The 22,603-nt window shown below is 41.2% G+C and overlaps 1 protein-coding gene across 2 annotated transcripts in view; it reads left to right on the forward strand.

Moving 5' to 3' along the window:
* Positions 1-17,954, forward strand: part of SLAIN2 (SLAIN motif family member 2) — a 51,369-nt gene extending 33,415 nt beyond the window's left edge. The window contains exons 8-9 of one of the 2 annotated variants that reach the window (XM_023764795.1): positions 13,131-13,449; positions 14,958-17,954. In XM_023764795.1, the coding sequence (XP_023620563.1) occupies positions 13,131-13,449; positions 14,958-15,024 (386 nt within the window). In that variant the 3' untranslated portion in view covers positions 15,025-17,954. Of the gene's footprint in view, positions 1-13,130; positions 13,450-14,957 lie in introns of those variants that run through there. The other variant, XM_023764796.1, reaches the window with a different exon arrangement.
* Positions 17,955-22,603: the final 4,649 nt, after the last annotated feature.

Genomic DNA, 22,603 nt, shown 5'->3' on the forward strand with positions numbered 1-22,603 from the left:
CCCCCCCCCCGCATCGGCCCTGCCCTGAGTGTGACAGTGGCGGTGCCCTAACCCCCTGATCCGCCCTGCTCTGTGTGTGACAGGGGGCGGTGCCCCAACTCCCCTATCGGCCCTGCTCTGTGAGTGACGGGGAGCTCCTCAACCCCCTGATGGGCCCTGCTCTGTGTGTGACAGAGGGGAGCTCCCCAACCCCCTGATGGGCCCTGCTCTGTGCGTGACGGGGGAGCTCCCCAACCCCCGATCGACCCTGCTCTGTGTGTGACAGGGTACGGAGCCCCAACCCCCCTGATGGGCACTGCTCTGTGAGTGACAGGGGGCAGCGCCCCAACCCCCTGATCGGCCCTGCTCTGTGCGTGACAGGGGGTGGCGCCACAACCTCCCTATCGACCCTGCCTTGAGTGTGACAGGGGGCGGTGCCCCAACCCCCCAATCGGCCCTACCCTGAGCGTGACTAGGGGTGGCATCGCAACCTCCCGATCCTCCCTGCTCTGTGCATGACAGGGGGTGGCGCCCCAACTCCCCAATTGGCCCTGCACTGAGCCCGACCAGGGGCTGCACCTAGGGATTGGGCCTGCCCTCTGCCACCCGGGAGCAGGCCTAAGCCAGCAGGTCATTATCTCCCGAGGGGTCCCAGACTGCGAGAGGGCACAGGCCGGGCTGAGAGACCCTCCCTCCCCCCCAAGTGCACAAATTTTTGTGCACCGGGCCTCTAGTCTATATATATGAAAACCTAAGCGACTGGCCAACCGGTAGCTATGACGCACACTGACCACCAGGGGGCAGACGCTCAACGCAGGAGCTGCCGAGCTGTGGTGACTTGGCAGCTGCTATTCTCGGGTGATACACCCGAACCAAAGAGGAGGAAGCCCAATTCCTGGGTGTGTCACCAGAGAACCGCCCTCTTACAATCCAGGATCCCTCGGGGGATGTCGGAGAGCTGGTTTCAGCCCGATCCCCACAGGCCAGGCTGGCGGACCCCCAACGGTGCACGAAAGGCGGGCCTCTAGTTTATTTATATCTATCAGTCTTTTTGTCTGGAAGGAAAGCTAGTGAAGCCCATTCCAGGGGTTTCTTCGGTCTCTTGTGTTTAATAAATTTTCTCTTGATAACTATGCTTATAAACATAATGATGAGTCATGTACACCGATGGGAGAAGAAATCAAAGGTTTCTATGTCTTGTTTTTATTTTTTTTATGATTACTTGTCAGCCATTACAAGTTTAATACGACTTGATGTCATATCTTATGAAACCTGCCTAGGATAGTAGCCTTACAAATAAACTTTCTGTCTAGTTGAAAATTAAAATGGTAAAAAAAAAAAAAAATTTAAAATTTCTGTCTACTCCCAGAGGTGTTTCTCTTTTGGTTTCCAGTAAAGATTACCAATCTGGGAATAGGGAGACCTGGGTGCAATTCCTGACTTCCCTGATTATTTGCTCTATTGATCTCTAATTGTGGCAAGTTTCCTTCTCTGTACAGAAAAAGAGATTGAAAAAACAAACTAAAAATAATAAATTAAAAATTAAAAAAAGAGAGATTGGAATAAATAGTCACTAGTAACTCTCTTAAAAAGGATATTTTTAACTTTGTAATGAGAGAATCGTATTTACTTCATCTCGATGCTCTTTCACAACCAGAACTTATTTTTAAGTCATTATGTCAGTAACCTGTTAATATCATTGAGAGTGCATAGCCAGTGGTTCTCAACCTGTGGGTCGCGACCCCTTTGGCGGTCGAACGACCCTTTCACATGGGTCGCCTAAGACCATCCTGCATATCAGATATTTACATTACGATTCATAACAGTAGCAACATTACAGTTATGAAGTAGCAACGAAAATAATTTTATGGTTGGGTCACAACATGAGGAACTGTATTTAAAGGGCCAGAAGGTTGAGAACCACTGGCATAGACCATTGAGTAACTAGGATGATGTAATATAGTGAGGGATATTTTACAAGGAAGTATTTTTGTCCTTATTCTCTATTTGTTAAATAATTGAAAAGCACATGTATTTTTAATTGATGTTGGGGTCCAACCCCAACGGGTCCAGGGATCCCCAAAGGTGTGGACGGAGTCGGCGAAGAATGAATGACATGGAAACTGGGTTCAGTTCATCAGCATAGCGAGGTTCTCCCTCCAGAATCTCCAGCGAAGTTCTGGTCAGGATCTCCAACCAAGTTCTGGTGCCATGTTCTCTCGCTAGGTTCTCCAGCCAGGTTCTCCAGGTTCTCCAGCCAGGTTCAGTCACCAGGTTCTTTTTTTTTTTTTTTTTTTTTTTTTTGCCATGTTCTGTCTAGGTTCTTTACAGAGAGGAAGGGAGAGGGATAGAGAGTTAGAAACATCGATGAGAGAGAAACATCGACCAGCTGCCTCCTGCACATCTCCCACTGGGGATGTGCCCGCAACCCAGGTACATGCCCTTGACCGGAATCGAACCTGGGACCCTTCAGTCCGCAGGCCGACGCTCTATCCACTGAGCCAAACCAGTTTCGGCCAGTCACCAGGTTCTTTAGCCAGGTTCTATCCGGGTTCTTTTGCCATGTTCTGTCTAGGTTCTCCAGTGAAGTTCTGTAGCCAGGTTCTGTCCAGGATCTTTTGCCATGTTCTCTGGCTAGGTTCTGGTTAGGATCTGATGATGATGTGATGAGGATCTGATGTTTATTGTCTTGTTACATCCATATTTATACCAGCCGATTTTAATCCTGTCAATTTCTATTAAAAAAGGTTAGGGCGTTTCTTATCTCCATTCCAGGGAGTAAAGATTATGTAGCTTAAGTGTGATTGTTTGTAGTTAAAGTGATTAACTACCCGCCTGGCACTTAGTTAAGGGGTTTTATCCCCTCCCTAACTTCAGAGAAAAGTCCCTACCTGGGGAAACAACCTTTCTCGGAGAGGTGACCTTGGTTAAAACACATAGTGCTAAGGGGAGCAAACATATTAAGAACAGTATGCCATATATGCCAGGTCCCTTGAAACATACGCTGTGCAGATGTTTCTTCCCTGCAGCAACTGTGTCAAGCAGCAAGGATGGACCGGCTCCTGGCAAATTGATTCTTGGAGGGCAAGGGAGAGGGAGAAATATCGATGTGAGAGGGATCAGCTGGCTCCTACATGCTCCCTACCTCAAATCGAGCCCACAACCCAGGCATGTGCCCTGACGGGGAGCTGAGCCAGCAGCCTTGCAGTGCATGGGACAGTTCCCCGCCGACTGAGCCACACTGGCCAGGGTGAAAGGCACATATATTTTAATAAATGTTATTCTCCCCTTTAGTCATAGTGGCCTGGGTTTCACGTGTATATTTTTATTGCAAACTATATGTATTCATTAAATGTTTACATATTTCTTAAAATTATACACTTAATATAATTTATAGTTTTTAAACATATTGTGAAGACAACCACTTGGAGTATCTAATTTTTATATTGTTAGATACATCTAGGATATATTTATATAACATTTTATAGTTAGTGAATATCAAGTTAAAAATAGTATATTATTTACTCAATTTCTCCATTTCAGAGTTGTTTTAAGTGCCTGCTGGGTTATCTAAACCTTAATTAGAAAGCAAACCTATTATGATTTTTATTAAATGCTTATTAGAGACAAAAATGAATATTTTAAAAATATGAATCCTCATTTCACCCACTCTGGCATTTTAGAGATGACTTAATTTAGACACCAAGGTTAGCATTCTTAGTCACATGTGAGTTTTATAAATAGAGTTCTAATTCTTGCCCAGAGCAGATAACACTTTATTTTATGCCTTGAATCAAGTGTAATTCTTTTTTTATGGATTTGAGAGAGAGAGAGAAACATCAATTTGTTGATCCACTTATTTGTGCATTCAGTGGTTATTTCTTGTAGTGCCCTGACCAGGGATCAAACCCATAACCTTATTAGCATATCAGAATGATGCTCTAATCAACTGAGCTACCCAGCCATGGCCTCAAGTGTAGCTCTTGTTAGTGGAAATTATAGTCTACTGTCATGATTAATTTAGGCAACAGAGCCTAATTAATTAATCCCTATATTTTAGTTAATTTATAAGAGCAGCCTAGGAGACTCCCCGAGTGACACCTTGCATATCTTTACAGAGAACTCAGCTGCAGCAGGCTGAAAGGCACTATATTCCTTAGATAAGGAAGGCATGGATGTCTTACAATTTGTGTAATATTTTATATTTACTCACAATTTACACACATATTACTCATTTGATCTTTGCACCTAACTTATGCTATTTGCCAAGATTCGTTTTTATTAAATTTACATCTGAATATTTCTTTTCTCTTTTGGGGGAACAATGCAAATGGTATTACATTTTTTATTTTGATTTCTGAACATTTATTGCTGGTATATAGAAATACACTCAATTTTGTATGTTAATCTTCCATCCTGTGACTTTATTGAACTGAATATTTCTAGAAGTTGTTTTTGTAGATTTTTTCTATGTAAATAACAGTGGAGACAGTTTCTTCCTTTCGAATCTATATGCCTTTTATTTCCTTTTCTTGCTTATTATCTAGAACTTCCAGCAGTATGTTGAATAAATGGTGAGAGCATACGTCATTATCTTGTTCTGAATCTTAGAGGGTAATCATTCAGTCTTTCATCATCTATATCTATAGATATAGATATATAGATATAGATATAGATATAGATAGATAATATGCAAATTAGCCGGGATGCTGTAACAGTCACACCCGATGCTGTAACAGTCACACCCGCTCAGGAGGAGGCTGTGTGTGCAGGTGGGCGGGAAGGGACAGCTGCATGATGAGGCAAGCCACAGATGGTGCAGGCTCACAGAGCAGGGCGGAGCAGGCCCAAAGAGAGCAGGGAGCAGGGCCTCAGCAGTCCCGCCTCTGCATGTGAGCTGCAGAGGAAACACCTTTCCTGACCGCTCATTGGCTAAGCTCCCGGAACGCCACTCGCAGTGTTCTTGGTAACTTGCGTAATAAGAACCCAAGAAGGTGATCTAGGGTTTTTCTACCTTACTCCTGGAGGAAAAAAACGAAGGTCTGCTGCTGGAGGGGCTAAGAAATGTCATAGCCTGCCCTAGCTGGTTTGGCTCAGTGGATAGAGCCTCGGCCTGCCGACCGCAGGGTCCGGGTTCGATTCTGGTCAAGGCCATGTACCTAGGTTGCAGGCTCCTCCCTGGCTGGGGCCCAAGTCAGGGCCCATGCAGGAGGCAACCAATCGAAGTGTCCCTCTCACATTGATGTTTCTCTCTGTCTTTCCCTCTCTCTTCCATGCTCTCTAAAAATCAATGGGAAAATATCCTCAGGTGAGGATAAAAAAAAAGAAATGCCATATCCTATGAAAGAGACATCTTGAAAATGCCTAAAGACAGTTGTCATTTTTTTGTGATGAAGGGACTGGAGTTCATGTTGATGAAAACACCTTGGCAGCTGCGATGGCCAGCAGTGGCGGCAGCAGCAGGGTGATGGGGGCGGCACCTTCCTGTCACTTACTGATGGCTTAGGCGGGGAGCGGGCCTAAGCCATCAGTAGGACATCCCCTGAGGTCTCCCGGATTGGAGAGGGTGCAGGTCGGGCTGAGGGACCCCCTCCCCCCCCCCTGCATGAATTTCATGCACCGGGCCTCTAGTTACGTATAATGTTACCTGTAGATTTTTTGTAGATACTCTTTATCAAATTGAAGTTTCCCTGTTCCTATTTTTCTGAGAATTTTTATCATGAATTATTGAATATTGTCAGATGCATTTTTTACATCAATAGATTTGATCATGTGATTTTTCTTTAGCCTGTTTTGTGTTAGATTACATTGATTTTTCAAATGTTAAACCAGCTTTGCATCCTTGCATAAACCCCAGTCAATCATGATATATAATTTTTTTATGTCATTTAGTTCTATATGCTGATAGTTTAAGTTTTATGTCTATATCCATGAGGGATATTGGTCTGTAGTTTTCTCTTTTGATACTGTGTTTTTATGGTTTTGATATCTGGGTAATACTTTCTTTATAAAATGAACTGAAATGTATTTCCTCCTATTTCCTGTAGAGAATGTGTAGAATTGGTGTTAATTCTTCTTTGAACATTTGACAGAATTTCCCAGTAAAACCACCCAGGCCTGAAGATTCTTTTTTGGAGGGTTTTTTAATTACAAATTCAATTTCCTTAATAATTATTTGACCATTTAACTTATCTATTACATATCAATTGAGTTGTAGTTGTGCGTTTTGATAAATTGATCCATTTCATCTAAGTTGTCAAATTAATGTCTGTAGGAATGTTCATAGTACTCCCTTATGATCCTTTTGATGTCTTTAGCAACTACAGTGATATCCTATTTCATTACTGATATTCATTATTTGTTCTCTCTTTACATATGAAAACTCAAGGAGAGAAAAAGCCTGTTGTGTTTGCCCATATTTTTGTTTACCCTGTTCTTTCTTCCTTTTCATATATTCCAAGGTTCCTTTTAATCATTTCATTTCTGTTTAGAGAACTTCTTTAGCCATTCTTTTGGGGTAGGTCTGCTGGCCACAAATTCCCTTGATTTTCTTTTGTCTGAGAATGACTTCATCTTTCTTTAATTCTTATATTTTCTCTGGGTCTAGAATTCCGGGTTGACATTTCTTTCAGCTCTTAAAAAATATTGTTCCAGTTTCTTCTCTCTTCTATTTGGTATGATGAGAAATCCACTCTGGTTAGAATTCTTTTCCCCCTATAAATTAGATACTATTTCTCTCTCTGATTTCTTGTCTTTAGTTTCAGAAGTTTGGTTATGATGTGCTTGGGCATGGATTTCTTTGGATTTTTCTTTTTGGTGTTTTCTAGGCTTCTTGCATCTATGGGTTTATGTCCTTTGCCACATGTGGGAAATTTTTAGTCATTTTTCAACATACTTTTTGTCCTCTTTTTCTCTTTTCCTTCCAGTCCACTGAGGATATGCAAATGTTAAGTGTTTTGTTATAGTCCCGTGTCCCTGAAGTTCTGTTTTTGTTGTTGTTTTACAGTTCATTTTCTTGGTGTTGTTCAGATTGGGTAATTTCTTTTGTTCTACCTTCCAGTTCAGTGATTCTTTCCTCTTCTCCATTTTGCTGTTGAGCCCATGCATTGAGTTTTTATTTTTTTAAAATATATTTTTCCATTTTAAAATTTTCATTTCATTCTTTTTTACATCTATTTTTTGCTGAGACTTTCTATTTTTGTTTCAAGTATTCGGAATTAGTCATTTAAGCAGTTTTATGATGACTATTTTAAAATCTTTGTCAGATAATTCTAATATCTGTCATCATGGTTTAATATGTATTGATTATCTTTTTATTCTGTTTTAGATTTTCCTGGTTCTTAGTATGATGAGTTGTTTGTTATTGTAATCTGGACACTTTTGTATTATGATATTCTGGATCTTATTTTTATATGTCTTTTTCTGTTATAACTCAGGAATTTATTGGATTACTGGTAGGTGGTAATAGAAGCCTAAGTTCTCTACTCAGTCTCTGTTGACACCCAAGTGGGAGGGACCGGCTGGCACAGATTGGAGTTCTGCCGCCCTACCATGTCTTCACTCACATTGTGGTAGGGGTAGTTTTGTTTCCACTAAGCACCAACCCAAGGGGAGGGGGAAGACCACCTCATTACTCCCTTCTCTGACATCTCACTGGAGAGAGTTTTGTGGTGCCTGGTTAAGCCTTATAAACATAGAAGTCTAGGCTTCCCACTGGCCTTTGCTGGTATGTGTGGGAGTAAGGCCACAGTTTTTTTCTGTGGTGTTTGGCTGGAGTAGAACAATTATTACTTGAAAGTTTTCTAGTCCTTTGGTTAGAGAGAGCAGACTTGTTTGGTCTGTCATACCCCATGGCTTTTCGGGGTTGCCAGCCTCTTCAGCTCCAATCTGGGATATAGGAGGCAAAAAGAACACCTTGGGAACTCATCCCATGTCACCCCTCAGGTTGCAAGGTCCCTAGGTGGTCTTTCTCCTAAAATATTGCTTATTTTACTCTGTACCTTTCAGAGCCTTCTTATGTCTGTTTTATACATAATGCCCAAGGTTTTAAATTATACTTAGTGGGAGAAAGAGGGAAACACATCTATTCCCATTTTCCCAAGTCTGAGGTTCACATTTTTCTTTTCATTTTTTAAAATATGTTTTTACTGATGTTTTAGAGAGAGAGGAAGGGAGAAGGATAGAGAGATAGAAACATCAAGGAGAGAGAACATCATCAATTGGCTGCCTCCTGCTCACCCCTTACTGGGGATTGAGCCCACAACCTGGGCATGTGTCCTGACTGGGAATCGAACCAGTGGCCTCTTGGTGCATGGGTTAACACTGAGCCACACCAGCTGGGCAGATATTCATATTTTTAAAAAATTTCAGGAGATAACTATTTCCCTGACAAAACTATTACTAGTTAAAATGATGGTCAGAAGTTTTTCCAGAGGGAAAGATGCTTTCTTACAAAGCTTATTTTTAAGATAAGGTTTGAGTAAGATATTCAAAACATAGATCTATTCCAGTATTTATAAGGCTGTCATGTAGAAATGAAACACTGTCATCCTCATCAATATAACCTGCCTAATTTCACCAGACACTTGACATCAGTCACCATGAGAAGGAAGCCTAGGACTCCTCAGTCATCCCTCACTCAGATTGTCACAATGTCTTAGTGCATCTCGTAGTGAGACCTCTTTCCATCTATCTCCACTCCCCAGACTTTTGCTAATTACTCTTTGGAACTCATGATCCTCCTCTGAACTTTACTATTTAAAACCTATGTCCCCACCCAAACAGAATCCTGGTGGAAAGGCTCCCAGTTATGGTAAAAGCTAGGACTGAACATGGCTTTCCTGGAGTTGGTACTGGAGGGAGCAGGTCCTGGCTCCACCTTTAGGTGCTGACTTGAGGAATTAAAGACAAGGAGCCTCAGTTATCCAGTAATCCTCCAAGAGATGGTGAAATAAATTGGGTAGAGACTGATCTGGCAAGGGAGACAAAGGTGGCACTATAGAGAATGGAATTGAAAACACATTTTTTTGGCCCCTATAGAAAGGAAAATATGGGTTATTTTTTTAAAAAAAACTTTCTGTGAAGATCATGAAATTTGCAAATCAGGTGTACTTAGACCCTGAGGACATCTTCCGTTTCTGTCAGAGGAGACTGTGTAACAGGTGTTGGGAACCAGGACATGATTGCTTCAAGAGCCATCATCCCCAACTATGGCTCTACTGTATCTTCATTCCTCTGGGGTTTTCCTGTTTTGTTTTGTTTATTTAAAAAAAGGTCTTTTAAGATTTTTAAAAGATGATTTGACTTTGGGTGGTGGGAACACTGCAACATACAGATTTATAATAATAAAAGGGTAATATGCTAATTAGACCAGACAGCTGAACAACCTTTTGGACATCCTTCTGGACGAAGCGGGGGCTGCGAGGGCCAAGCCACTTGAACAGATTTCATGCATGGGGCCTCTAGTGTATCATAAAAATGTACACACTTAATACATTTTTTTTTAATATATTTTATTGATTTTTTACAGAGAGGAAGGGAGAGAGATAGAGAGCTAGAAACATCGATGAGAGAGAAACATCGATCAGCTGCCTCCCGCACATCTCCCACTGGGGATGTGCCCGCAACCCAAGTACATGCCCTTGACCGGAATCGAACCTGGGCCCCTTCAGTCCGCAGGCCGACGCTCTATCCACTGAGCCAAACCGGTTTTGGCACTTAATACATTTTTTATATTATTTAGTTTTAGATATTTAATAGTGATGTTCCTTGGGCATGGTGTTCCCTGATTTTTTTGCCCTGGTTGGGCTTTTCTTTTCTTTCTTTCTTTTTTTTTTTTTAACTACTTAGATTATGTGAGTTTATAGTTTTCATCAAATTTGGAAGAAAATTCTTCAAATATTTTCTGTCCTACTCATACCCTTCCTCTCTCTGTTAGACCATATGATGTTGACCTATAAGGTCACTGAAGATTTATACAAGAAGTTGTTTATAGATCAGTTTGATCCTTCATTGCAGAGGTCAGCAAACATTTTATTAAAAGGCCAGTCAGTAAATGTTTTAGGACTGTGGGTAATCTGATCTCTGTTGTAACTACTCAACTCTTGTAGCTGGAAAGCAGCCATGGACAATATATAGGTGTTACCATGGTGTAATAAAACTTCACTTACAAAAACAGTTGGCTTTCCCATAGCTGGAAATTTGCTAACCCTTGATTTCGAGACTTGTTTTAAAGTTTTGTTAGAGTGGACTTTGAGTAGCTTTATTCTGCGGCTAGTTTATTTCTTTTGGAGCATCTCCTGATTGTCCTGGATGTTCAGCATGGATTCTCTAACTGGTTAAAACACATGTTCTCTAGTCCTCTGTGAGCTTTGGGAACTGTTCAGTTTACAGTGTTCCATTCCTGCTTTGCCCTGTCTCATGGTGCTTCCCTCAGTACGTGCACAGCTCACCATTCAGCCGCGATTCAAATAGACCCCTGCACTGAGTTATGGTGGTCTCCTGGAGCAGCCCCCTCCTCTGAAGTAGCCTGCCTCTCCAATTCCAGTTTTTGTCTTCTTAACCAGAAAGCTTTGTTCTGCTCAGGATCCTCCTCCTCACTCTGTAGCCCAGAAAGTATCTCCAAACTCTCCCCCTTCCCCCCAAAACACCACACACACACACACACACACACCCCACCAGGTACTACAGGACACACCACATTTCTTTCCCTTCTCTCAGGGATTATAGGCCTGTGCTGCCCGTTGTTCAATATTTGAAAACTGTTTTATATATCTTGTTCTGTTTCATAGGTGTTTACAGCAGGGAGTTAAGCCCCTTCCCAGTTCTGCCATCTTAGCAGAAAGCTTCTTTGATAGTTTTAAAATTAATACTTAAGTTCCATTCCAGACTAGATTCTCTGGATATGCTGCCTGGGCTTCCATACTTTAAAAAAAGAAAATGGTTCCTCAGGATTCTGACACACAGTCAAGTTTGAGAGTCAAACTTGAGTTTTTTGGAGCTAAGTAGAGGTAATTTGAGCACACCAAGTACTGGGCCTAGTATATCTTCAGTGGAGGTGCTGATATTTGAGAGGCTAATCAGACAGGCAGTAAGGTCAGCTAAGAAGGAAGGAGGCTGTGTACCAAAAACCTTATTGAAAGGATGGTAGGAGATGACTTTCCCCTATTTTGGAGTTTTAAAGCTAAGGCTTATCTCCTTTCTTCTTCACAGTGACCAGACTCATCCATTCTTTTCTCTCCTCCTAACACTGTGGTAGACCTTGCTGTTATTTGTATCCTTTAGACAGATTAGAAGTTAGAAGGATGGAATTCTGTAGATTATTCCATTTCTACAGTTTTAGGACCAAGTCCCTGGCCCGGGCTTTCCCTTCACTCATGTTCTCCCCAAACTAATGGAAGTTGAGAGAAAATAGGGTGATCTCTATCTGTGATTTATTTCTCCCTTCCTCCCTTTCTCTCCGAAACCAGCGTAAAGCATTTTAAAGTAATATTTTTTTATTTACATTATGTTTAGCCATCCATGGGCATTTGAAGAAACTACAACCAATGCCCTTTCAGAGGTAATTTATCAAACAGAATAAGCAGGGAAGGATGAATGTGTCCCCCAGGTGATCTGAACTTATAATGCTAAGGGACCACTACAATAATAAAATTTATTTGAACTTATTTAAGCTTAAAAAGTAATGCATGGATGGAACTGGAGAGCATTATGCTAAGCGAAATAAGCCAGTCGGAGAAAGATAAATATCACATGATCTCACTCATATGTGGGATATAATAATCAACATAATTTGATGAACAACAATAGATCCAGAGACAAATGGCAGGGGGGCAGGTAGAGAGAAGCCAAAGGACTTGTATGCATGCATATTAGCATAACCAATGGACATACACTGGGGTGGTGGGGGCTTGCCCAGGGTGGGAATGGCTGGGGGTGGGGGGGTCAATTGGGGAAAAAGGAGACATATGTAAAACCTTAGACAATTAAAAAAAATAATAAGATGATAAGAGCAAACTTTAAAAAAAAAGTAATGCAAATTATACATTTTATTCTTTTATGTATCACTAGAGGCCCAGTGCGTGAAATTCGTGCACTCGAGGGGCGGGGGTGTCTCTCATCCTGGCCTGCACCCTCTCGCAGTTTGGGAGCCCTTGGGGGATGTCAGCTGACGACTTAGGACCCCTCACGGGCCTAAGCCGTCAATTAGACATACTTAGCACTGCCACAGAGGCGGGAGAGGCTCCCGCCACCGCCACTGCGCTCACCAGCTGTGAGCTCAGCTCAGGGCTTCTGGCTGAACAGCACTCCCACTGTGGGAGTGCATTGACCACCAGGGGGCAGTTCCTGCGTTGAGCAGCTGCCCCCTGGGGGTCAGTGCATGTCATAGCGACCGGTTGTTCCCCCATTCAGTTGATTTGCATATTAGCCTTTTATTATATAGGATTATTTGTGTTAATATAAAAGTGTCCTAACCGCTTAATAGAATTGACATTCCAGAAAAATATATCATCCTTATCCTGTGACTTCATATATCTTTTGATAAGCCTGTAGTTTTGTAACTTCCCTACTTGGTGAAGCACAACTAAACTTTTTTTTTTTTTTTTTACAACTAAACCTTTTTAAAAGAATGTTTAGTTCCTGAATTTTAAGTTACATTGTAGGTGATATAGTACCTAGAGATACACCCACCAGATGCTTGATACAAGTTTACATGAATGGCCCTGGCTGGTGTGGCTCAGTTGTTTTTGCGGTGTCCCACGCACTGAGAGGTCACCAGTTTGATTCCCAGTCAGGGCACATGCCCAGGTTGCAGGCTCGATCCCCACTCCCTTCCTCTCTCTCTCAAATATATAAAAACATATGTTTTTAAAAGTTTACATGAATGTTTCTTTGAGGGGAAAGTGTATTTCAAATTCTAGTCAACATTCTGGTAGTCGGCCTTTTTTGAGTAAGGACTTGGTTTTTTTAAGGCTTTCCAGTTATCCTTTTTTTTAATTGGTCAGAAATATTCTTTATTCTTTGTATTTCTATAGAGCGTTTTCGTGAATATAGGTATACTGGTGCCCAGTCATCAAGTGTTCTATAAAGCAGTGGTTTCACTTACACTTGGTTTCTACTGAAAACATTGATTTTTCTTTGCCATTCTACAGTACCTTCTCCAGGCAAATTCCGCTCCCCTGCAGCGCCATCTCCTTTGGCTCTTCGGCAACCAGTAAAAGCATTTAGTAACCATGGCTCTGGTCCTCCTGGTAACCAAGAAACAACACAACTCACACAAACCACCTCCTCACCTGGGCCTCCCATGGTTCAGAACACAGTCCCAGCAAATCCTCCCAGCAATATCAACAGCACTACTCTAACCAGACCTACAGGGACAACCGCGATGAGAAGTGGCTTGCCCAGACCCAGTGCCCCTTCTGCTGGGGGTATTCCAGTGCCTCGCAGCAAACTTGCACAGCCTGTTCGCAGGTAAGTGCTGTTTCAACATTCTTAAGCATAGGAAAGTGGGTATACTGGAATTGCATGCACCTTTGCATTTGACAGTGAACAGAGAGAGTCCTAATTGGGTTCTCACTTGAGTCTTTTTTTTTTTAATATATTTTATTGATTTTTTACAGAGAAGAAGGGAGAGAGATAGAGAATCAGAAACATCCATCAGCTGCCTCCTACACACTCCCCACTGGGGATGTGGCCGCAACCCAGGTACATGCCCCCGACCGGAATCGAACCTGGGACCCTTCAGTCCGCAGGCCGACGCTCTATCCACTGAGCCAAACCGGTTTCGGCTCTCACTTGAGTCTTAGTACAATTTGAATAAAATACTTTTTTATTGTTTTAAAGAAAACCTTACATGGGACATTAGGGTATTATACCACTTTGGTTCAGATTAAATTTGCCCAGAAACCTAACATGATTAAGCATCTCAGTGACCTCCTAGAAAATTTTTTTAGAGCCACTCAATTTGGTTATGGTATTTGTTCATTTTTAATATAATAATGTTCAATAAAGATAGTAAAGGCATCTTAGACCCTAAAGTGAGATTTAATATAACATTTCTAGCTACCAAGTCTAAGTATAATCTGGGAGGGCGATTTTCAAACTTGCTACAATTCAGAATCTTCTGTGGAATTTGTATAGAGGCCTAAAATTTACTGCCATTGAACTGGTCTAATATGAAGCCTAAAATCTGTGGGTATGCTGGTTTTTGTTTGTTTAATTTTCAGGTGATTCTGAGCCCAGCTAGGTTGGGAACTGTGCACCTGTTATCTTTATCTTTCAGGAATGTGATTACCACCATCAGTAAATTTAGGGGTCAAACAAAAGTAAATGTTAAATATTTATTTGCATGTAAAAAAATGCATTCATCCCATAAGCTTTCAAGCTGCCTATACTTTTTATTCTAAGATAAACATATTACATTTCTGAATTCAGTAGTAGAGTACAACAGCTTTTTACTATGCACTGTGCTAACTAGCTTATATGTATCTTATTTTATAATAACACTAGAGACTGGATGCAAGAAATTCGTGCAAGAGTAGGCCTTCCTTCTCCCGGCTGCCGGCAGGCACCCGGGTCCCAGGCTTCCCTCGCAGCCCCGGCTTTTATTATAGATGAAACATGTAGGTACTGTTGTTACTCCTATTTTCAGAGAAGAATATTGAAATGTAATGAGGTAAATAAGGTTGATAATCCATGTGGTTGGAAAAGATGAGACAGTCTTTTCCTTCCTTTTACTCTGCTAGCTAACAGAGAGGTTAGTGAAGTCACCTGGTGACCAGTAAAACTTGGACGTTGTGGAGATCCTGAGGTGGGACACTTGTGCTGACGGCTGTGCAGAGCTCTGATCTCAGTACTCCCCTGAAACAGCCTGCATTGAATTGTGATGCCCCCTGCAGAGTCATTATCCTGTGTGGGAGAGGGGGTGGCAGTGTTTCACTGAAGCCCTGCAAGTCACTTTACAATATTGCTTATTTCAGATCCTTGCCAGCTCCTAAAACCTATGGCAGCATGAAAGATGACAGTTGGAAAGATGGCTGTTATTGACCAGCAAAGAGAAGACTACAGAAGTCCACAGCTTCACAGACACCCCTTCACCAGGCTAAACAACTTTTATATGCAGACTGTTCACATGAGACTCTTGGGATTTGTAAAGTCCCAGCCCTCTCTGTCTTAATTAGCACAAACTGACAGAGATGACCAAGCAGCACTTTAATGACATTTAACATCAGATGTGTTTGGTAATCATACAATCACTCTCCATGGAATCGCTTTTAGTTTTGTTTAACAGAAACTAAGTTGATTTTTTTACTATTTTACAGAGGCCAATATCTGGGCAAAAAAACTAATGGATGCCAAAGAGAAAATGCCCTTTTGTAAACGAGAGAGTACCTTTGTGCACAGGAAAATGGTGAATTCAAGCTATCCAAAACTTCACGTTCAACCTAATTTACTGTATAAATGGTATCAATAAATATTTGTGTTAATGAGAACTAATATTCTGATTAATTACCTGAAATGTTTCACTAGTGTTTCACTGGTACTCTAAGAAACTAGACTGAGATGGAGGAGGATGGCGGCTAGAGATTTAAAATGTGATACCTAAATTTGGGAGAATTCTATAAATTAATTTTGCAGATTCATTAGAAATAAAAATGTCATTTGTTTAATGTCAAGTTTTGGATGTAGCTCACATGTCACCACCATCAAATAGTGTTACAGCGTGCATCCATCACGTCGCATCGACACATCGGGCTTCTGTGTTTGTTTTGATTGCCAAAAGGGCTTAATGTCAGTTGTACAATCTTTCTACACTTTATAGATCCTGGCTCAGGAAAGATAGCCTTTGCTGTTGAAGCCAACTTCTTCACATGCTGTTATCTGCTACAGAACTGAGAGACCTTGTTTTTATTAGCAGGTTTCCATGATGGGAAAGAGCAAGTAGTGTGTGTCTTTATTCTTTACATAAATAACACCACCTCGGTGCTTACAACCTGGAACAAAACCATACAGTGAGAGGGGGGGAAATCTATGCACTTAACTTATAAAATCTCTGGTAATGACAGTGTATTGTTGCTGTTAATGACACAACGGTCTGTTATATGGTAGGAGACTAGCCTGCTGAATCCTACCGACGTTGATCCACTTTAAACTGAGTTACTGTATAAAATGTCCTTCGAAAATACTGTCCCTTTTGACTTTGATTCTGCCTTACATCAATTTTTGCATTTTTGGTAACAAATGAAATCCAGTACATGTGACTCTAACCCTTAAATACTTGCTCTCTAAGGGCCCATATGTATACCCTGGGAATCATTTATTTCAGATGGTTTTTTTTAGTCTTTTACTAAAAAAAAAACTTCCTTCTACAGCATGCTTCTCATTTTTATGTGAGAGGTCTGTTTTTAAATATTTGTTTGAATAGCTCTAAAATATTGGTACTCGAGTCACCTAAAGGATTTTAGGGATTTGAACATAAGTTTATTTCCTGTTAGTCAAAGACATTCTGTAAGTTGGCAAAAGAAATTGAGAAATGGGAAGCTTGATATTCAGGATAGCACTGGGGTTGACATGGCGAGAGACCCTGTTGTGCCGTGAGTGACACCATGGCTTGACCGTGATGTTAGCTTGACCAGAGGGAGTCATTCCCGTTAGCACAGGCAGCTGGAGATGTGACCTGGCAGTGCTATGTATTTCGGTGTATAACGCAAGGAATTTTTTCCTTGAATTTGAGGGTGATGGGGGTGGGTCAGGAAAAGATGGCACCAGAATTCCACATGATGATGAATTAAAAAATGTTGCTTTTTAGAGAAGATAAAGAAAACATCTGCTTTGGGTGTGGAGGGGGGTATCCCACGTAAAAATCTAAGTGAAAGAAAGAACTAGCCACTGTCTCTTTTTAAAATCACATATACGCAAAACAAAATAGGTCTCAGTTTTCAGTGCAACATTGCAAAAAGTATATATATATGCTGCAATCTAATAATTAAGAGGGATTTTAACTATTATGAAACACCATTACATTTTTAAGTTAGATTGTCGGTTTCAAAAGGAGTATTCAGGTTATTTAACTTTGTTTTTTAAAGGCTGCATCAGAGAAAAATATGTCTATTTTTTTTAATTCAAATATTTCATCACATGTTAAAAATGTATTTGGATCTGAGTTGGGTAAAGTATTATTTTACCTGCTGTTGTACTGCCACAGACCATTGGCTTTTGGTCTCCTAAAGAGAAAAATTGCCTTTTTACTAGAAAGCCTTTGTGTATTGCCAATTTTTCTATTTGGGAAAATCCGAGAATTACTGTGGTTAGTCTTACAGGAGAAATGTGGATTTGATAAACTAGTGCCTATGATTTTAACTTATGTTTGATATATAGTAGTAAGGGTTTTATGAATGTTAATTATTTTTTGTGCCAACAGCCCAGATTTGTCCTTATATGTAAGCAGAAAGCTATGAGCTCTGCTTCCGAAGTTATTTAATTTTCTCAGTGTTTGAATGTTATTTTTTTGTGTGTTAATAAAAGTGTAAAGAATTGGAAAAATATAAATATTCTTAACTCAAGTATTTGCTGGATCATTTTTCTACAAAACTTGTTTGTAATATGAAACACTCTATGAAGAGTTGACTTTTTCGGTTTTCATACCTGGAAATCACATTTTGTAAAACTGGGGACCATTCATAATTGTCAGATACTTTTTAAAATTGTTATCTCAATACATCACTTTTATAAAAAAGTTTTTTTGGAAAGAAATTAGATACATGTGTCCCCAGATATTTGTATAACTCTAGAATGATCTAGACTGTGTATGTTTTTATTGAATGTACAGGCATCAATTTTTGACATTACGCATGGTCCTCTGAGATCACATGAACTTTGATTTGCAAACATTTCTATAGCTGAACTTGTATGTGTGGTTGCCTCCTTAATAAACAGCCTGACCATAATGTTTATTATTAAATTTATATGTTTTTCAAGTGTTTTATTAATTCCTGAGTATGATGAGATTCCACTTCCCCCGCCGCCACTCGCCGCCAGTTGCCTACAATTGGTTTTAATAAATTTCTCAGTTGATTTTTTTTTTTAAACACACAAACCCAAATCATATTTGATCTTTATGAGGTTGGGAATGTATTATGTTATATTTTCTCTGTCCTGGTCATTTCATATGTGGATTACGTGGAGTAAATTTATAGTTTACTCAAAATTGGTATGTTCCTAGAACTTTTTCACCTGCTGTAAATTGATATCTAATTTTAAAAAATTAGCATATATGAAACAACCAAAATGTCAATTTTAAGAGTTTCCAACAGGGAAAATGAATACATTTTCAAAGCAAATGTGGGTATTTATTTAGTTGATTATGTGCATCTTTTCTCTCATGGATGAATGGGAAAAATAGAGAATTGTGCATGATTTCATTAGTTCCCCACATTCCTTTTGGAAGCTTTTACTGTCCTTTATGTTACAAAAATATTAGAGAAATTATTCTTCATGTTTTTTTCTCCCAAGTCAAGCTAAAAACATTTAAGAACCATTTAAAATTAAGTGTCAAAATATTTGTAAGTCAATGAACGAGAAGTTGACTAAAACTAGTCCTATGCCAGTACAACAGGAGAACCCACTTGGAGGTTTTTGCGAAGTATTTGCTGTATCAAAGTTCACCTTTGAGTTACAAAAGCAGAATAAATGCTAGAGAAACTGACTTGGAAGGACATAGCAAACAGGGTGTTCACGTGAGCATGGTGGATAGAGCCTTGGCCTGTGAACTGAAGGGTCCCGGGTTCGATTCCGGTCAAAGGCTCAGTCCCCAGTAGGGGTGGTGAGTGTAGGACGCAGCTGGTCAATGATTCTCATCATTGATGTTTCTGTCTCTCCCTTCCTCTCTGAAATCAATAAAAAATATATATATTAAAAAGATAAATAAAAATGAATAAGAAAATAAGAGTGAACCTAAAATAAAATTTAAAAAAAGAAATGGCCCTCTGGTTGCCATGGAATGGAACAGATGTCATTCATAGACCTTAATACAACCCGGTTAAAACTATGCTGAGTGATGCCAATTTCAAACCAATTCCTTATCTGCACTGGGTAACTTTAATGTTTTCTTTTTAAAAAAGAAAAAAATAAAGCTTTATGATAAAGTAATAGAGATGCATTGTGTCAAGAAAACTGAAAATATTAATACATATAAAGGTGAAAATGATCCTGCATTTCACCTTTGAACCTGTAATCTAGGAATAAATATTGAAGTGCTGACCTAACATCCTATCTAATAAAAGTAATATGCAAATTGACCATCACTCCAACACAAATATGGCCACCCCCATGTGGACACAACATGGCTGCCACAAGATGACCTGCAGGGGAGGGCAGTTGTGGATGATCAGGCCTGAAAGGGAGGGCAGTTGGGAGGGACCAGGCCTAAAAGGGAGGGCAGTTGGGGGCAATCTGGCCTGCAGGGGAAGGCAGTTGGGGGGGGCAGCCCTGCAGGGGAGGGCAATTGGGGGGGACCAGGCCTGCAGGGGAGGGCAGTTGGGGGGGACCAGGCCTGCAGGGGAGGGCAGTTGTGGGGGACCAGGCCTGCAGGGGAGGGCAATTGGGGGCAACCAGGCCAACAGGGGAGGGCAGTTGGGGGGGACCAGGCCTGCAGGGGAGGGCAGTTGTGGGTGACCAGGCCTGCAGGGGAGGGCAGTTGTGGGTGATCAGGCCTGAAGGGGAGGGCAGTTGGGGGTGACCAGGCCTGCAGGGGAGGATAGTTAGGGACGGCTAGGGTCAATCGGGCCAGCAGGGGAGCAGTTAGGCATCGATCAGGCTGGCAGGGGAGTGGTTAGGGGGTGATCAGGCTGGCAGGCAGAAGCGGTTAGGGGCAATCAGGCAGGCAGGCGAGCAGTTGGGAGCTAGCAGACTGGTATAGGGCCTAAATGGGCACGGACATCCATCAAGGGGTCCCAGATTGGAGAGGGTGCAGGCTGGGCTAAAGAACACTCCCCACCCCCCCCACCCCCCCACACGAATTTCATGCAGCTGGCCTCCAGTGGTTATATAAGTGGAAGGGTGAATAGTTTTCTGTTTAAGATAAAAAATACTTTTCACTTACAACCCTGACATGAGTTTGCTTCTGAATAGAGGTGTGCAGTAATTGGTACTGAAAGCTTGACACATTTCTCAATTCCTGATTACAGATATTCCTTGATTTTAAAAAATCATATGTATTGTTTTGTATCTCTATAAAGTTAATTGGTATCTCTTATAAAGTTATGTTTATTACAGAAAACTAGAGAAATATAGTAAATTATAATGAAGGAAAAGTACTTAATTCCATGGGTAATCAACTACTTAAATCTGAAGAGATTTTTTTAAATAAAATTGGGAATCGTCATGGTTAAAAGTGTAACTTTTTATTAACTCTGATATCACTGATGACTTCATTTATAGATAGATTCTGCTAAGAAAATGATCAGTTCCAGGGAAAGTATACAAATATTAATTGCAAAACTACCAAACCTATATTATCATAGTTCTCCATATAATGTTTATTGAACTGCTCTACGCAGTCTACCAAACTGAATTGATAGTATTGGTTGAATACAATTTCAGTTTTAAAACAAAATACTTTAACGAAATAATAGGTACAACCAAATAAAGAATCAAGATAGTCTAGAGCTCTCAAATTTAGAATCACCTGGCAGGCTGTTAAAATGCACATTTCTGCACCCCATCCCAAGAGTGCCTGTTCAAAAATAGAACTCTGGTCACGAGAACTAAAATTCTAGGAACAGAATTCCCCAGGACAGGTCAGGCGCCATAACTGGACTAACTGACTGTGGCCAAGTGATTGGAATTTAAGTACAAACTATGCAACTCATAGGAAAACCTTGGGGATGGAATGAGGGAAAGACCACTTTCCCTGAAAGTGGCACTATCCCCAGGGAGTGGGCCAACAAAACAGTAGGTGCCACCACCGCTGTCAGTGGGCCAACAAAGCAGTAGGTGCCACCACCGCTGTCAGTGCACATCACACAAAACCACTGGAGCAATCATCATTCCCGCCCGTGAATGCCACGAGGCACCTCGGTGTCCTTACTATCAGTCCCCCTACTAGTAAGTAGCCGTCTATTTAAGCTATGAGTCTGTCATTTGCCTCCAGGAGGAAGAGTTGATTTTTCCAAAAAAGAATTTTTTTAGTTGATTCATGAAATATGCACAGAAAAGTGTACAAAATGGATGTTTAGCTCACTGAATTACCACTAAGGGACTACGTGTGCAACCGGCATGTAGGTAGGCCAGAAAGACGTCCCAGCCCCCGAAAGCTCTGCGTGCCACCTGCTAACCTCATCACTGCTGCCCTCCTCTTCAAAGATGACAGCTAGCCTGGCTGCTAACATGACAATTTCGTGTTGCCTCTTCTTGAACTTTGTGTAAATGGAACCCTACACTTTGTCATTTTTCTCTGCTCTTTTATTTTTATTAAAGTGGGGTTTTTCTCAGACTTGGGCACTAAACAACAAAAATGTGAGATTCGTTCTCATTGCCCTATTGTATGCCTTGGTTTAACTATATCACCACTTGTCCAGGCTCACGTGGAAGGACAGTTGGGTTTTTTCAGTTTGGGTCTCTTAAAAAAAATGCGGCTTTGGATTTGGGCGTAGCCGTAGTCCCATGGAGAAGCCCCCAAAAGCCTTTCTCTCCCATTTACAACTGAAAAGCTTGGACAAAATGCAAAAGGCAATGACCTGAGGACACTGAACAATAAGCAAAGCAGGCAGGCGGGGAGGAGAGGCGAACCTGCAGAAGAGACCCATCCAGGGGGGGCTCCCATTCCCCCTTCTCTCTTGGCCTGAGCCAGGGAGCTGCCATCGTGGCTCCTCTGACAGGTAAACCAGAGGAAGCTGAGGGGAAATCTATGAATGAAAACCCCCAAAAGACCAGGAAAAAGAGCAGCTCCTGGAAGCTAGAGCACGTTGGGGGTTTCTATTTTCTCTCTTTTCTTTCATAACTGCTGCTTCTGAATGGAAAAATGTTTAAAAGAATGTCACGGCTTTTAGGAGAACTGAGCAATCTGTTGCAAGAGGGTTCTCTTACACATGAAACAAATCCTGGTTAACTTAAACAAAATTGGCTTGGTCTCCACAGTACCACAGAGTGTTCACATAAAAGCTGGAGGCCCCTGGTTCAATCCCATGACTCCAGGGGGTCAGTTGAATGCTGAATTGCATGCCAAGTAGTAATGCTGATCACACCAATGTATATTGGAACTGATGGAAATTGAACATAAGGTAAATGAGAAGGAAATTATTAGCCTTAAGGTTTGTTGTGTTCGCTTGTGACCATTATGATGAACCCCCTAGCCCCTATAGCTTGGGGGGAGGGGGGGAGTATATATATGGTTGGCTTTATTTAAAAGCATTTCATTGCGCCCTGACCTGTTTGGCTCAGCGAAGAGAGCGTCGGCCTGTGGACTGAAGGGTCCCAGGTTCGATTCTGGTCAAGGGCATGTACCTTGGTTGCGGCACATCCCCAGTGGGGGGTGTGCAGGGAGGCAGCTGATCAATGTTTCTCTCTCATCGATGCTTCTAACTCTCTATCCTTTCCCTTCCTCTCTGTAAAAATGCAATAAAATATA

Source organism: Myotis lucifugus, unplaced genomic scaffold, assembly GCF_000147115.1.
Source record: "Myotis lucifugus unplaced genomic scaffold, Myoluc2.0 scaffold_349, whole genome shotgun sequence".
NCBI lineage: Eukaryota > Metazoa > Chordata > Mammalia > Chiroptera > Vespertilionidae > Myotis > Myotis lucifugus.